The sequence below is a fragment of the Mytilus galloprovincialis genome, chromosome 9, assembly GCF_965363235.1.
Source record: "Mytilus galloprovincialis chromosome 9, xbMytGall1.hap1.1, whole genome shotgun sequence".
NCBI classification, from domain to species: Eukaryota; Metazoa; Mollusca; class Bivalvia; order Mytilida; family Mytilidae; genus Mytilus; species Mytilus galloprovincialis.
Window position 1 is genome coordinate 7028024 of NC_134846.1, and position 14007 is coordinate 7042030.

General features: G+C 31.7%; 1 protein-coding gene across 2 annotated transcripts; it reads right to left on the reverse strand.

The window, feature by feature from the left end:
• Positions 1-4601: 4601 nt before the first annotated feature.
• On the reverse strand, positions 4602-11369 carry LOC143044334 (peptidoglycan-recognition protein SC2-like). 2 transcript variants are annotated; one of them, XM_076216283.1, is made up of 4 exons: positions 11098-11369; positions 10336-10464; positions 6006-6206; positions 4602-5299 (listed from the first exon to the last, which is right to left on the reverse strand). In XM_076216283.1, exons 1-4 carry the CDS (start codon positions 11300-11302, stop codon positions 4974-4976), a joined length of 861 nt encoding a protein of 286 aa, XP_076072398.1. In that variant the 5' UTR covers positions 11303-11369; the 3' UTR covers positions 4602-4973. The 2 variants fall into 2 exon arrangements, with proteins under 2 accessions (XP_076072398.1, XP_076072399.1); XM_076216284.1 differs by having other exon boundaries at positions 10336-10461; positions 11212-11368.
• Between the last annotated feature and the right edge of the window lie 2638 nt (positions 11370-14007).

Below are 14007 nucleotides of genomic sequence, written 5' to 3' on the forward strand. Positions count from 1 at the left end.
TTTTTTTTTTTAGATTGGAACAAAATCCAGGTAGGACCGACCTGTGAATACAAACCGTAGGAAAAGAGCACGGTTTGATGGTTTCAAAGTACGTAATCTTTTAGAAATTCCATTGCGTAATCACTATAATTGTGCTAATCATTTTACTTGTACTTACAAGGTATAAACTTTGACCTTACCCATACATTGCATCATGCTCTTTTAACTTGCTTGATATACCTAATGTTGCTTCCCTTTGTAAACATTTCTTCAAATGTAAACACTTTATTGAAAATTGGACTATTCTCTTTACTACATATAATTAGCCTAGAATTATAACTCATTATAAGTGATACAGTTTTTAAGTAGTCAGTAAACCGTACAAATGTAAATTAAACGGGCGGAAGTTTAAGAATATAATATGCAAGATATATGCAAGATATGAAGTATCGAAAGGTTATACCCTCCAATTATAAAGCTTACGCTTTTACCGTCGCCGGATTAAAAATCAATAAATAATATCGAAGGATCAATCTATATCATTATTCTAATAGATTGTGACACAATGATGATTGTTGAACCCATATTTTGACAGCACTTCGGTGTTGACATGAATATCAATTATGTGATCATTTTTATAAATTTCCTGATACAAAACCTTGAATTTTCGAAAAACTAAGGATTTTCTTGCCCAGGAATATATTACCTTAGCCGTATTTGGCAAAACTTTTTGGAATTTTGCATCGTCTATGCTCTTCAACTTTGTACTTGTTCGATTCGAACGTCACTGATGGGTCTTATGTAGACGAAACGCGCGTCTGGCGTACTAAATTATAATCCTGGTACTTTTGATAACTATTGACAAATTTACCTTGTATGTCTGTTTTGTTCACGCATCTATATAAATGTAATGGAATTGACTGACATACAATAGAAAGGTTTCGCACTATAAAACCAGGTTCAATCCACCATTTTCTACATTTGAAAATGCCTGTTACCATATGATTCGGGACTTACCATATTGAATTTTATTCGGAGTTCGGTATTTTTGTGGTTTTACTTTTTTCTCAACAAGGTTACCGATTCCTTAATATGACTGTTATATTGAGTGTGAATTTGCATTTCTATAAGACGTGTAACTGTATTTGTTTGTCGAACATGTATTTATCCATGATGTTGAAATTGTAATTTTTATCGCATATTGTTAAATGACTTTTCATTTGTAGGTGTAATTTTATTTTTTTTAATTATTTTTATTATCTATTTGTATGTAGTAGTAAAGATAATTAATTACCCAGTCCATTTAGCAACTATAAGTACACGATTTATTTGTTTTAGTTTGATTTAGAAGAGATACGGACATAGCTAGACAATACAAATTAGTTATCTAATTACTCAGAAAACACAATTCTATATTGTTGTTATGAAATACATCAAATAACATAATTGCAGACCTCGTCTTGAATAATATAACGTAAGTTTTCTTGCATTGATACAGTCTTTTGACGTCACTTTTGTGGCATTAATACAGTCTTGTGACAGAAAGTTCGTGGTTCTGTTGTGCTGTTTTTGTGTGCTGTCCTAGGTTGTTTTACGTGTTCGTTTTTATTCTGTTATTAGCATGTAGAAAGTACTATGATTGTAATGTTTATTTGTGCGTTTTTCTGTCCTGAATATTCTTTATGTGTTACATTTAAAAGCGCGAGGATTGGCTAGCCACAAAACAAGGTTCAACCCACCATTTTTCTTAGAATGTCCTGCACCAAGTCAGGAAATGGCAGTTGTTATCTTATAGTTCGTTTCTGTGTGTGTTGCATTGTCGATTGTTGTTTATTGCACTTCAGTGTTTCTGTTGTTTTGGTGGTTGTCCTCTTATAGTTGATGCGTTTCCCTCGGTTTTAGTTTGTAACTCGGATTTGTTTTCTCTCTATCGATTTATAACCTTCGAACAAACGGTATACATCTGTTGCCTTTATTTACAATGAACTGTAGTTGGTGACCTTCTCCGTCATTTGGTCTCTGATACTGAGTAACTCTTTGGCAATCATACAAAATCTTCAATTTTTACAGTAACACAATTAAAGTTGAAAATTAATTGAAAAGATAAACAGCACACCACAGTTTCTGTACATAAAATCTTAAAAATAAAACAAACCGTTATTTAGTAGTTCTTGTTCAATGAGTGCATTATAACAACCGTCTAGATTCTAACGACTATAAACTTAAGTATGTGAAATAGAGAGACAAAAGATACCAAAAGGACACAAACTGACAACGTTATGGCAGAAAACATAGCATAGAAAACTAAAAACTAAGCAACACGAACACCAAAAACAAACTTGGGGTCCTCGAAAGTGCTCTTCAATGATATACATAATTATCCTGCTACACTTGTGACACCCGCCGTCTTTTTCAATTTCGCACAAACCCAGTTATAAGTTTAATTCTGTCGCATATCGATGAAAAATGATGAATCCTAAGAAGAAAAAGAGGTCAAAGAGTGGATATTGCCCTCTTCTTTTTTTTTTTTTTTTTTTAAAGCAAATGAATGATATTCGTGTTTCGTTGTTTTACACTGGCATTGCAGAGCAACAACAAAAACATTTTTTTTGTAATTGGATTTAAAAAACGCGCGGTTGCTTTTTATATAACAATTCCAATTTAATTAAAAGACCTTTATCACGATTCCTATCAATTCAAGATAAATATTGAAGTCAAATCTTATCCTTCTAAAATTGTTTGCTTTGTAAAAATATATTTATTGTTATAAAATCCAAGTTGTGAAACAGCATGAAGTGATATATTATTTGATTAAGTTTCATATTCCGGTGAATGATTATTCATTTTGTATGTTTTATCTTTTTGAAGAGATTATTTGTCTTTTGATTTCATTCAAATTTGAAAAAATCTCATTATGTAGCTTTTTTTCTTTTAATAATAGTACTTAATATGTATACTTCAGCATATGCATACAAAATTACATGGGTCAATCAAACTAGGGTAAGGACAATGTATGCCTAGCTACATTCATGACCTGAGGTATAACTTCCATGCTACATGTATCTAGTCGTTGGTGTTCTAATTGTTAATTTTCCCAGCCTTAACGTGGTACGAGGGACATATCGATATACGGCGTCTGTTTTTTTTTTTGCAGACTGTTTGAAAATTTTAATCAACGATTTGTATCAGCAACGTGTCGGATGGCTTTCAAAATTCGTGTTGATCGACATTTTTAATTCAATGAAATATTGGTTCATCCTGCCATCAGGTCTTGTATGCCCTGTCACAGATGCCAGGATTTGTGAAATTAAAATCAATGGGTTTAATCAGAAAAATCTCTATGAACCAGAATGAACATCAAAGCCCAAAAACTTTTTTTTTTTTTAATTTTAAAGTTGTTATGCGCCTTGAAAATGTAAATAACATGCATTGTGAGCGATGTCAAACTTAAATCTCCTTTAGGACTGTTTATTTTTTTCATATGAAAGTAATGTTCAAGGCAAATTTAAAACATTAGCGATTATCAATAACTTGACTTTGAAAAACATATCAGTTTATGATTGAGTTAAGTAATTTCTTTGAGAGCTAATGCCAATCGATTGTTTTTACAGGAATTCTGTTATATATTTTTGGTAAATGGCTTATGCAATTAATGCTACAATGCGTCTCATACCTCCACTTCCTGTTGATTTTTATGAATTTTTATCAAAAGTTTATATGCCTAACGTTTTGGACAAGTTTGATCAACATGGTCAATGTCATATGTGTGTTGAAATATTTCAACCTAGAAATAAAAGTTATATTGAAAAGTACATTGATACCAATGTGACGCTAACATTTCTATTGAGACATTTGTGAAAATGTTAACAAAAATGTGTTGCAGTTATTGCCCTTTGGTAGATACTCGGAATACTTGACATTATATAAAAGCACCTAAATGAAAGATAAGAAACAGCCTTTTAAATTTGATTCGGACGATGATTCATTATAATTATTATTTATTCATTCTTAAATAAAACATTCATATAGAAAGAATAAACAGTCCTACTGGGATTTAAGTTTGACATCGCTTACAATGCATGTTATTTGTATTTTCAAGGACAAGACAAGACAAGACAAGACAAATACTTTATTAGAGTCTCACCTCAAAATTGACATACATTTATACATTTATAAAATTACAGTAATATTTAAAACAACATGAGCCACTCTAAAAAGAGTTATGAAAAACTTTAAAAGTAAATAGTTTCATTCTGATTGGTATAGTGGTATTGTCATTGATTGAGTCTAACCATTTCAATTACTATTTTATTATGTGTCTTTCTATGTTGTGATATTACAGTATTGTTTCGTGTCTTTCTATGTTGTGATGTAACACTATTGTTTCGGGCAAGGATGAATGTTTGGTACCTTAAAACCCGCTGTAATTGTTTGCACCTGTCCTAAGTCAGGAATCTGATGTTCAGTAGTTGTCGTTTGTTGATAAGGTTGATAAGTGTTTTACGTTTCTCGTTTTCTATCTTTTATAAAGATTATACAGTTGGTTTAACCGTTTGAATGGGTTAACACTAGTAATTTTTAGAGCCATTTATACCTTATAAAAAACTTTGAAATGAACCGTGGCAAAGCAGTTTGTTTAATAATATGAAACGTTTTATTGACACATATTTTATTAGAAAAAAACACATACACTATTGAAGTTCGTGTTCATCAAAAGTTGTGATATACACAATGTAACAGATAAATACATGTTTAAGGAACGCATAAGACATTCAAGAGGGTGTCACGGGATAGATAGGGTTCAAAATTTATCAGTTTTCAATAAATGAAAAGCCACCATTATCATCTCTATAAATGTTCTTTAATTTTCTGCTCCCATTTTCCAGTAAATAACTCCCCTCCCCCTTTCCCCCTTTATAAAAAAAAAATATTTTTCTATTTTGACAAAATCATCCACACCATCATTTGTCAAAATGTAACAAACTAAAATGGACTTATGGATCATGATGATATTGAGGCCATGATTTGATAATGTCGTACAATTTATCACCAGGACAGTCTGTTGATTTTGTATCGCGATGTCCATACAATTTATAGGAGGTGGATATCTTGCCATTATTGATTCCACACTGAATCAAAGCCTTGGCTGCATTTAAAGCGACGGTGTTAGGTTCCAGAGTCATGAAATTTCCAATGAATGATATACCAAATCCAACGCTATTGTAACCCTCTGTATGAGCTCCAACACGACTCCAACCTCTTCCCTCGTATATTTTCCCATCTTCTCCAACTAGGAAACTGTATCCAACGTCAGCATACCCTGTAAGATGATAAAGACGAGAAATTTCTATTATTATGAGTTATATTTAGCTTTAAGAAGTTTCATAAACTTTAATTCTCTTCGTGAGTGACTAGTTTCCTTCTGGTTGTTGTGTAGACTTACTTCTTGTAACTGCAAATCTTACAAAACTCGAATTCTTTATTGTTTGTTAAACTGCATTTTGTATGACGTCCTTCTTAGAGGAATACGTGGCCTTATCTGCATTCATTTTCAGAACGAAACATTCAATTACAAAAGTCGTATAATAAAATGTGCTTAGCATTGCCTTTTACATGTTTTAAAAATTAATCATGGTCTATAGTAAATTATTAGTCATTTGATTTTTCAAAACAATTATCATAATAACATAAACGGTTCTATTCGTCAGCAATATATGCACATTTCCACACTCAATGTCTCTCGAGACAAACCTATTGGAAATCCAAAGCTTATTAAAAAGATGAAGATCTATGAACCAATTATGAAAAAAACATATAATCTAAGTGTTCAAATTACCTCTATTATCCATGTGGTAGTTTTGTATTTGTTTCATTCTTGAGATGCATTCAGAGAATGATGAACATGGATTTGTTACGGTGTTTATAAGTTACCTCTATTATCCATGTGGTAGTTTTGTATTTGTTTCATTTTTGAGATGCATTCAGAGAACGATGAACATGTATTTGTTACGGTGTTTATAAGTTACCTCTATTATCCATGTGGTAGTTTTGTATTTGTTTCATTCTTGAGATACATTCAGAGAACGATGAACATGGATTTGTGACGGTGTGATGAATGAACATCTTAGGAACTGGTACCCTAATGATTGAACTGCTTTTAGTTCTCCTGGCTCCCCAACTATCACGGGAGATAATCGTCACACCACTACAATCATTTGTATCCTTTTCTAAAACACAATGAAAAAAAATCATTACACTTTTCATCTTTTAGATTTAGATAAACTAGGAATAAAAGTCTTTGAAAATAAATACAATTGTTTTTAAAAATCTAGTAAAACCAGTCACTCTTGATCCCCTTTTTTAAGCTCATTTATGGGCATTATGTTTTCTGGTCTGTGCGTCCGCCCGTCCGTTCGTGCGTCCGTCCGTGCGTTCGTCTGTGCGTCCGTTTGTGCGTCTGTCCGTGCGTCCCGCTGCAGGTTAAAGTTTTTGGTCGAGTTAGTTTTTGATGAAGTTGAGGTCCAACCAACTTGAATCTTGGTACACATGTTACCTATGATATGATCTTTCTAGTTTTTATGCCAAATTAGAGATTTCCCCTATTTTTCACGGTCAACTGAACATAGAAAATGATAGTGCGGATGAGGTCTCCATGTACTGGGGACACATTCGTGTTATTAAGTAAAATACTTTTATTAACGGAATGCTGCAATACGCGTACGGTAATTTACCGACTCAGAATACAATTGAGGTAATATTTTCAAAGTGTACTCTAAAGAGCAATTTTGGTAAACAACAGTTTATTCAAATGAAATTTTACCACACTATTTTTAGTTTTGAGATCCAACATATACGAACAGTGACATTATTCCTAATTTTCTGGATTCTGAAACGGCCAATTCACAATAAAACAATAGCATTTGCAATTTTGAATGAAATCACGATTCTGAAAAAGTAAGGTCTCTAGAATACCAAAATTACAAAGCCCGGATATCGATTCAATCTCGAAAAACACTACACACATTCAAGGTCATATTACTAAATTCATTTCTACCCAAAGTATTACTTGTATTGTATCGAATAAAATTCGTCTAGAATAAGGAAACTACATTGCAGACATCTTTAAGCATACCAGAAAATAAAATAATGAAAATACAAAAGTCAAGGGAAAGTTCTAAACGGAAAGACACTTAAAAGCTCATAAACATCGACCTAATAATGGAACACAACTGTCATATTTCAGACTAAGAACAGACATGTCCTTATGACACAATAGGAAGAATGTAAACAAAAATGGGTACAGTAGTCAACGTTGTGTTTTCATCTTAATCACTATAAAAAAAAAGAACAACTATGTAAACAAAGAAAAACAAAATGACATGTAAACTCTTTAAATAGACAAAGCACAGAGGCCAAAATGAAAAATAAGTTAACCATATGGTCCGAGACCTTTTCGTTGTTCACAAATATAGTCCCTAGTGTTGACAGTGGGTTACTTGCCATTAATTTTTATAACCCTTCCAAATTTATTTCTCCATGTTTAATGCCTCAAATTGCAAGTAGGGGGGTGAAATTACACTGTAAAAAAATTTGGGTCCAGAATTTTAAAGGAAAGTAGTGATTTGGTCCAGGTGAAAAAGGTTGAAAAATAGTACTTCGGAAGCTGTCAAAAGATTTCAAGACGCCCTAAAGATAAAATTGTCCATATTTTGAGTTAGAGACGATGAAGTTTTCTATAATTTTGATATAATTTGTCCCAAAAGAAACTGTAAAAGTTTCTTTGAGAAAGCGCAGGTGGGATTTTTTTTATTTTCATTTATGTTCTAAAAGAAATGCACTACGAAATAATCGTGTTCTCGGACCATATGGCAGAATTTATAAATACCGAGCCATTGCAAATTTAAAGGATATTTCCAAAAATGGACTAAACCAAGGATGAAACATATTTTATGTCATAATCTATTTTTTTCATTTGTCCTTGAAATTGAACTTTAACAAAGGAAAATATGAAACTGTATGTAATATTTTTATTTCATCATATTCATATTCCCAGATATGTACTGATATTTTTAAATTTTAACTTTTTCAAATTCAGCCTTTCGAGAGCATGTCGCAAACCTCTTTGGAACAGCTTCTGTATACACATGATATTATTCAACAAGATACTTAGAAATTTCAGTTCAAAATATGATATGGGGTTGCTAACATACATATTTGTACACTCTATTGTACTGGTGTTTTCTATGTGATAAGCTGTCTAAGGTAGAAAGCATGTACTAAATAACGGTGTGTACCTTTCGAATTGTAACATTGTCTTAAGAATACAGACCCATATGGGCGATTGGAAAATAAATATGGTTACAGTTGGTACTGTTCCGAACGGCAGTAAAACCCTTGCCAAAGTTTTGCGGAATGTGTGTATACGCAGGCACGTCTTATCGGAATTGGACAATACATACCATTCAGGGAGACGTATTTATATAAGAGCACTGCTTTTGTTTCCTAATCCCAATAATTGAATATTTTGTATATTTCGTGTTTATGTCAGTCTTTACCCTTGTAGCTATATATATAACGATTTCTTTAAAAAAAAATATATGTTTACAGTAATACCATTCATGGTTTCGAGAAGGCACCACCCTTTTTGCCATTTATTAACCATTGCAACAACTCTTTGAGGGCCCATAAATGACCAGTTCCAATATTGAATAAATGTTCCTATCCAATATTATTTATCCTCATTTTTCAGTGATATTCCATTTTACCTTCTCGGTGTACATGCTGACCCTTTATTCTAGGAACTCTTATTATGTTTTTGCGTGTATTATTAACTGAACTAACGTTACAATGTACACAAACATCATTCAAAAAAATCATTCATCACAATACCTAAACAGTGTATGTTAAACATGAGTTATCCAGTCGGGTAAACCCCGAGTTGTCCCATTAATTATTTACCTTTCAACATGAGCACATGTAAAAGAGGGATGAATAAAGGCAACAGTAGTATACCGCTGTTCAAAACTCATAAATCCATGGACAAAAAACAAAATCGGGTTAACAAACTAAAACTGAGGGAAACGCATTAAACATAAGAGGAGAACAACGACACAACATTAAAATGTAACACACAAACGGAATCCTATGAGAATAACAAATATAACATCAAAACCAAATACATGAATTAGGGATAGATAAGTACTGTGACACGTCTTATAGTAATGTGAATTCACACTCAAAAATAAGAGAAAACAAACGGCACAGCGTTAAAATATAACACACACAGAAACGAACTATAGTATAACAATGGCCATATTCCTGTATATATGTGTTATGAGGTTGCTAACATTCCTGTATATATATGGATGAAAGATATCAGAGGGACAGTCAAACTCATAGATTGAAAACAAACTCATAACGCCATGGTTTATAAAAAAATGACAACAGACAAATCAAAGTACAGAACACACAACATAGAAATCTAAAGACTAAGCAATACGAACCCCACCATAAACTAAGGGTGATTTAAGGTGCTCCAGAAAGGGTAAGCAGATCATGCTCCACATGTGGCAGCCGTCGTGTTGCTTATTTTATTACATATTCGGTAAATAGTCTAATTCGGTAGTTCACATTCGTGAAAAGAGAAGGTTATTGTAGTTACGACATACGGAACATATTCGATATCACATGTGAAACGGTTATTCTATAACGGTCAACCAACTCTTGATAGTGTCCGTAAAATTTACGAACTAATAATTTCAACCTCACCATTTCGAACTCTTTGTTTAATAGCTTCCTTGTGAGCAGCAATTTTCTACCAAGGAAATCATGATAGGAAATACAATCGTATCAATTGGGAGATATATACTCCGTAAAATGCAGTGAAGAATGACTCTTTTAGAACAGTCTTTGCAGAAATTTGTTCTCAATGATGTGTTTGCTCTGTTTTGAATAACAACCTTTTAAAAAGACTATAATAAATTGACAGTATATAAATAACGGAACTGAAAAATCAGAAAAAATAAAATGTAAATGACCTGGTTTTTCGAATAGGAGCAATGAACAATTTGAAGGAAAGTGATTCTCGCTAGATTTTCCATAAATTTATCCTTTTCTTTCAATCAGAATGAAAATTAACAAGGACTCTCAAGATATTCAAAAATGGCTTTCAAAACTATTCGTCATAAAATTCCAATGGAAAAGTAGGGGTAAGCGGGCAATATTTGTTGAGTTCCATTAAATGAACGAAACTAGAGGGTTTCAAACATAAATCCAAAAGTCAACTATAAAGAGTAACAAACATCTTTAACAACAAACATCTACATTCAATTTTGTATACTTCAACATGTTAATTACCTTCTGCGCTAGTTGTACAACATCGATTGTTAGCGCCACCAGAACACTTTCCAGAGTAATATGATCCACCACATTTACCACTGTCATCTTGACAAACTCCACCAATATCTGTACAACTCTGATCGCCTTCTAAATATTTATATTTCAATAAATTTGGATTGTATATTGATACATAAGATTTCATTTTCCCCGTAAGTGTAAATTTGTTGAAGGTGGAACTTCAATATTTTATTTTACAAATGATTTAATGAGAACGCTGATTGAGGATAACAAATGAACGTTTTTGTTATTATATTTATCAAAATTGTTAATAAAAAAAAACTGCATATGTTGTGAAAGCAAAACTGGGTTGTTGGTTTTTTTTTTTTGCTGAAATGTCTCTTTTTATTCAAGAAATGGCTGAATCAAAGCGTGAATAAAATATTTGACAGAATGAGTATTAACAAAGTACGCCAGTTCAAGTTAAAAAAAAAAAAACAATCAATACATTTTGTAATCATAATGAAAGATATAGAACAGTAATATTATTGCCACATTAATGATTTCGACATAAAATAATTGTTCGTAATTAAAATAATATTCTATCCATTTGTTATCAAATATTTGAAAACATGTTTTACAATTATAATTTTTTCAATACCGGTATAATGAAATCATATAGCTTTTAATTTCTGTGTCATTTTGTTTTCTGATAGAGAGTTGTCTCAGTAGCAATCACATCTTATTTTTATCTTATCTTTATATTTATCTGTTTCATACTACCTCCTGTACTTCCATCACTACCTCCGGATCCGCTATTTGACCCTCCACTTTCGCTATCTGAACCCCCACTTCCGCTATTTGAACCACCACTTCCACTTATTCTACTGCCACCGCCTCCACTTCTCACACACATATCTATAGTCCCCGTGTATATTCCAAGAAAAATGATTATTAGTAAAAGCATACATGGATTTCTTAAAACCATGTTGCTAAGTAAAATTCACTCGAAGTCGAATATCTACTAAACAGTTAAAAGCACTTTACCTGTTTCAAAAAATTGGATTTATAAATATAATTTACACACGTCAAAAATATGATACCATTCAAACCCATTGAGGCATATGTCGTTTATTGACTTGATTTTATTTGTTAGGCAAATATTTTTTAATCGATACGTGTGCAATGATAAGCAGATCTGATGAGGAAGTTGATGTCTTGGTTTTCTTTACGAAAATGTTTATATGTGGCATTTTTTCAACATTATTTTAGCAAATCAAATTGTTTAAACTTTATAACGCAAAAAGATTAAGCTTAAGGTTAAAAATAACCAGGACCAATGCTTACTGTGCTACAAAATGAGTATAATGTCTATTTATTTCGAATTCCTTAAACAGAATTTATATTTTTTATCAAAATATGTCTGTACATGTAACACGTTTAGAAGGAGACCAGTAACTCTTACATTTATTTTGTTTAATGTAGTTTTACGATAAGATATATTTTGTTTTCAAAATCAGCCTATCCGTCGCATTCTATATGTACAATATTTTGTGATGCTAAGATAGACATATCGAGTCAAGAATTCGAAATCAAATTTTGGAGGGTTCAAGTTTTCCTCAATTGTTTTTAATTTGATTTGTATAATTACAAAGATTTTACAAACTTTGACGGTACAAAGACAGACATTGTTCAAATGTTTAAGTAGAGTGGACTAAAAGCTTTAAAAAATGTATGTATACAATACTGATAAAGTTATTTGAAGTAGTATCTACAAAAAAAACAATACGTATATACAGCACAAAAGAAACTGTTCGTGTCAAAAAATAAATATTGATTTAAATGTCATTTAAAAAATGTATTATATTGCACATCTTTATTCATGCAAAACAGGTTTAAATTAGATTTTTAGTGTTATAAATTAAACAACTTCCTCTTTGAAAATATACATGAACTATTAAATTATAAAGTCTTTTCCACAAATGAAATTGTAGGAATTCAATCGTTTCTGCTTATACTAAATCTTGAAGTTCGATATTATTAATTCAGTTAATTTCTCTTACAGACCTTCATAGTATTCCTTAAACCCATGGCCAACTGTATTTACTATTCCAATTGAAAATCAAATTATTTTTATAGAATCATGTATGAATGTTTAAGCATGAACGTTTTTATTTTTTTTATTTTCACCAATTCGTTACAATCAAATCATAACTAGTTTCTATATAGATTAACTTTTTTTGTATTGAATTTAGTAATTTGCGCATATAGAACATGCAGATTGTCCAAAAAAAGTTAACCGCATGATCTCAAGGATATTATAGGACAAGGAAGGCATAAAACATGACTATGTTTTATATCACAATTGTCATCTGATCTGTAAATTTTCTGCTAATTTCGCCCTGTGAACCATTTAACCATTTGCGTATTTACCATGATCGCTTAATGCCAACAGTCGTTGTAAGTTGTCATCGTAGACTTTTTACAAAAATCTTCTCCTTTGTAATTTGTTTCTGTCCGTGAATATGTGAAATGCGTTTAATGACTAATGTTTTAAAACCATGACAGTAAATCATACAAAATGTGCACTATCGCGAATGATCAGTATGTCAAAATGTACTATTTTCCACAAAACCTTTCAGCTAGACTCCTTATAATATGACACTGACTTTATACAGGAGCTTCTTAGTATCATTATCATCCCTTAATTTCTCGTTCTGCAATATTGGTAATGTCCCCCTAACTAATTTAAAGCTTCTATACCATTCCGCTTCATAGACTTCCTAACTAACACAAAGCTTGGTGACCGTTTTACCGCATTTATCCCATCGAACCATAAATAAGTGATAAATCAGGTATAGTCAAGTCGAAAGATACCAGATGTATATTCAATGTCATAAGTCGAATACAAACTGACAACGCCATGGCTAAAAAGGAAAAACGCACATAATATAAGTGCCTGCAAATGGAGTATAAAAATTATAACCCAACCAACCCTAGAAGATACGAAACACGTCTAGTTATTCCAGAGCTTTCCTCTTATTATTTCCTTCATAGAGAATATCTGCTCACAAGAAAACATACATGGTCTAATTAGCTCCAAATAAATATTATTAATTTAGAAACATGCATGTTTGGCGTTTTATTATTTTGAATAAATGACATTTTTTCGTCAATTTTTTTAATCGTATCGGAAAATAAGCTCAGACTAGGGCATATATCTACATTTGTATGTGTATGGTATCTGTCAGTCTGTCTTTAAAAATGTATAAATAGAAAACGTCTTATTTGAGAAAATGGTCAATTCCTAGAACTTCATATTAATATGTATACCTTTGGTATCTTTCGTCTTGCTTTTATGTTTGTGCAAAATACTAAATTATATGTCTGATCATTGGATTTTGGTTGACGAAATAAATATTTATACTTGAACAAACCAAAAAGCCCTCTTGGCGTGTAATAACGCCAACTTCAGAAACAGAAATATAGTGTTGTATGAAATACATGTAAAACTACTAAAAAGCATACAAAATGAAAACAACACGTTATAGTTTTAATCGTCAAATGCGCTTTTCTAGATTTACCTTCGTAATATTCATTGATACAAGTTTTCATATATATGAGGATGGTAACGTTTTTAAACAAACGTGGGTCTCCTCTGATTTCTTCCCTTTTTTTTTCATACCTTGAATT